The 1312-nt window shown below is 50.7% G+C and overlaps 1 protein-coding gene across 1 annotated transcript in view; it reads left to right on the top strand.

Annotated features, from left to right (window-relative positions):
* Positions 1 to 997: 997 nt before the first annotated feature.
* The window catches only part of Jpt1 (Jupiter microtubule associated homolog 1), a 16009-nt gene continuing 15694 nt past the window's right edge, over positions 998 to 1312 (top strand). Inside the window, exon 1 of the mRNA XM_015504207.2 lies at positions 998 to 1188. Within this exon, the coding sequence (XP_015359693.1) occupies positions 1133 to 1188 (56 nt within the window). The 5' untranslated portion in view covers positions 998 to 1132. The remainder of the gene's footprint in view (positions 1189 to 1312) is intronic.

The following is a 1312-nucleotide window of genomic DNA, read 5'->3' on the forward strand; positions in this document are numbered from 1 at the left end:
TTTTAACTGAGAATGCTAAGAAAGAGACTTTCAACTGTCTGGAAGAGGGCCACACAAAGAGGAATGTAGTTCAATTTGTGTGGAAATACTGAGACTAGGAAAAGACATCGGCCTTGAGGAAATATGCATGACATCAAATGCCTGCACTCCTTTACCCAAGACTTTCCTATTATGATCTTATAAACAGTCATTCCTGAGTCTTCCAAGTGTGTCTGCATTTGTTGCAGGGAGATTTACCCAGACAGGTGGAAGAGTCATGACTTAAGGGTTATAAACAGCTGCAAAAGCCTGGCTGATCCCATAGTCTTGGTGGATGGGAATGAGGCCATTTCAAGTCGCTGGGTATTAACTAGTTTTAGAACAGGCCCCCAAATCGGAATGACTGTAATTTTGGTTCAACTCATGCACCACTCATTATAGCTAAATAATAACATTAAAATGTTAAGAATTTCCAGTCGTTTAAAAAAGGATCATCTTGGCGTGATTTCTGTTGCTGACTCATAGGGCTACTGCTTTGGAACTGTTAGGTTTCCAAATGGGACACACAGTAGGTATTCAGTAAAAGTAAATGTCAACTGGTAGCAGTAATTTTCGTTCCTTCAAGAGAACGTCCTTTACTATCCCACCGTAAATGTAAATGAGTAAATGGTAACAGTGACAAATCTGCCCTCGGTTTGCCGGTTCTAATTCTCCCAGAGCGAGTTTTTCTATCAGGTAACTTTTTAAATTGACAGTGAGTAGGACTTGTACCCAGCACAGGGCAGGTTCAACTCGTGCCCAATCAGCTCCAAGATTTTGGGGTGGGGGTGGGGAGAATGTCTCTAGTCCTGCCCTGTCCAGGAAGCGGGCGGGCTTAGACCCAACCCTGGCCACTGCAAACCGTCGTGACAGTGAGCGGTGCTTGACACTCCAGGAAGCCAATAGGAACAAAGAGATCCATTTAAATCGGCCAATGCCGGCGGCTAGGGGGGTGGGGCTTGTGAGCTCTATAAAAGCGTCGGCCGGCCAGCCAGGCGGTGGCGGAGGCTCCTGAGGCGGTAACCGGCAGTGGGTCTGGAGCTCCTCTGGGCCAGTCGCGTCCAACGCTTTCGGCGTTCTGCTTCCGCGCCAGCCTACCTCGCTCCTCGGCGCCATGACCACCACCACCACTTTCAAGGGTGTCGACCCCAACAGCAGGAATAGCTCCCGGTGAGACGGCGAGGCGGCGCCCGAACCGCACGAGGTTAAGGGGCCGCAAGGTGGCTGCCAGCGGGCCGAGTTGGCCCGGCGCGGGTCGTTGGCGATAATGTCCCCGGTGCGTCCCGCTCGCGCT

The sequence above is a fragment of the Marmota marmota genome, unplaced genomic scaffold, assembly GCF_001458135.2.
Source record: "Marmota marmota marmota unplaced genomic scaffold, marMar, whole genome shotgun sequence".
In the NCBI taxonomy this organism is placed as follows: Eukaryota; Metazoa; Chordata; class Mammalia; order Rodentia; family Sciuridae; genus Marmota; species Marmota marmota.